At 42.2% G+C, this 1,434-nt stretch overlaps 1 protein-coding gene across 1 annotated transcript; it reads left to right on the top strand.

Annotated features, from left to right (window-relative positions):
* Positions 1-549: 549 nt before the first annotated feature.
* On the top strand, positions 550-1,050 carry LOC147504096 (uncharacterized). The gene has a single exon (XM_086605063.1). The coding sequence runs from the start codon at positions 550-552 to the stop codon at positions 1,048-1,050; it is 501 nt and encodes a 166-aa protein (XP_086461189.1).
* Positions 1,051-1,434: the final 384 nt, after the last annotated feature.

The raw sequence follows: 1,434 nt of genomic DNA, 5'->3' as shown, positions 1-1,434 counted from the left end.
AGATGAAGTTTTTAGGGCATGTTGTATCGTAGAATGGAATAACAGTTGATCGTTCAAAGATAGAGGCAGTGAATAATTGGCCGAGACCGACGTCAGCGACGAAAATCAGAAGCTTCTTGGGATTGGCAGGTTATTATCGTCGTTTTGTAAAAGGATTCTCTAGCATAGCGTCGTCCTTAACTAGATTGACACAAAAGGATGTGAAGTTTGAATGGACGGAGGCATGCGAAAAAACTTTCCAAGAGCTAAAGATGCGATTGATAACAAATTTGATTTTGACTATTCCGTGATCCGAGAAGAGTTATGTGATTTATACTAATGCCTCTAACACCGGGTTAGGATATGTCTTAATGCAAGAAGCCCAAGTGATAGCGTATCGTCTAGACAATTGAATGCCCATGAGAAGAATTATCCTACTCATGACTTGGAGTTAGCGGCGATTATTCATGCTCTAAAGATCTGGAGGCATTATGTGCATGGTGAGAAGTTTGAAATATTCTCGATCACAAGAGTCTCAAGTACTTGTTCTCAAGAAAGAGATTTGAATATATGGCGGGGAGATGGGTTGAGTACATGGAGGACTATACATTCTCATTGCAATACCATCCGGGTAAAGCAAATGTAGTTGCCGATGCATTGAGTAGAAAGCGAGAACATGTTTGTGCTCAGATGATGATGAAGGAGTGGCAATTGCTGGAGTTTGCTGCTTCTTATGGTTTTGAAATCACGGGGAATAGAAGTGGAGATCCTCAGAAGTGCTGTTATTTAGCACAGATGACAGTGACGGCAGAAAACACCTTAGTCCAGGAGATTGTGAATGCCCAGAATGCATCGAAGGATGGACCTAGGTACCGAGGATATGTGGAGAATGCCGAGGATGTCGATTGGGAAAAACACGGAGACGAAAGTATCATATTCAGAGGAAGAATTTGGGTACCGTTTGATCACTCTCTGAGGAATGAACCGAATGATATCTTGAGGGAAGCACATAGATCGAAGTATACCATTCATCCCGGCGGTACCAAAATGTACAGAGATCTGCGTCGTTAGTTTTGGTGGCCGGGCATGAAGCGACACATTGCGTAATATGTTAAGAAATGTGCCACATGCCAACAAGTGAAAGCTGAACACCATAGACCACCTGGTCTTCTTAAACCTCTGGAGATTCTGGAATGGAAGTGGGAGAATATAACCATGGATTTTGTATCCAGTTCTGCGAAGACCGATAATGGGGAATGGATTCTATATGGGTCATTGTTGATAGACTGACCAAGTCTGCCCATTTCATACCTATTAAGACTATTTACTCTGCTAAAAAGTTAAGTAGGATCTACGTGTCAGATGTACTGAGGTTGCATGGGGCACCACTCTCGATAATTTCAGATAGAGGTACTCAATTTACCGGTTCGTTTTGGAGAAGTCTTCAAAAGGAAT

This window comes from Coptis chinensis, chromosome 4, assembly GCF_015680905.1.
Source record: "Coptis chinensis isolate HL-2020 chromosome 4, ASM1568090v1, whole genome shotgun sequence".
Classification (NCBI taxonomy): domain Eukaryota; kingdom Viridiplantae; phylum Streptophyta; class Magnoliopsida; order Ranunculales; family Ranunculaceae; genus Coptis; species Coptis chinensis.
Note: the sequence above shows the minus strand (reverse complement) of the source record. Positions and strands in the feature narration are given on the sequence as shown.

Coding starts and splice junctions, on each gene's coding strand:
- LOC147504096 (XM_086605063.1), top strand. CDS start 550: ATGGCGGGGAGATGGGTTGAGTACATGGAGGACTATACATTCTCATTG.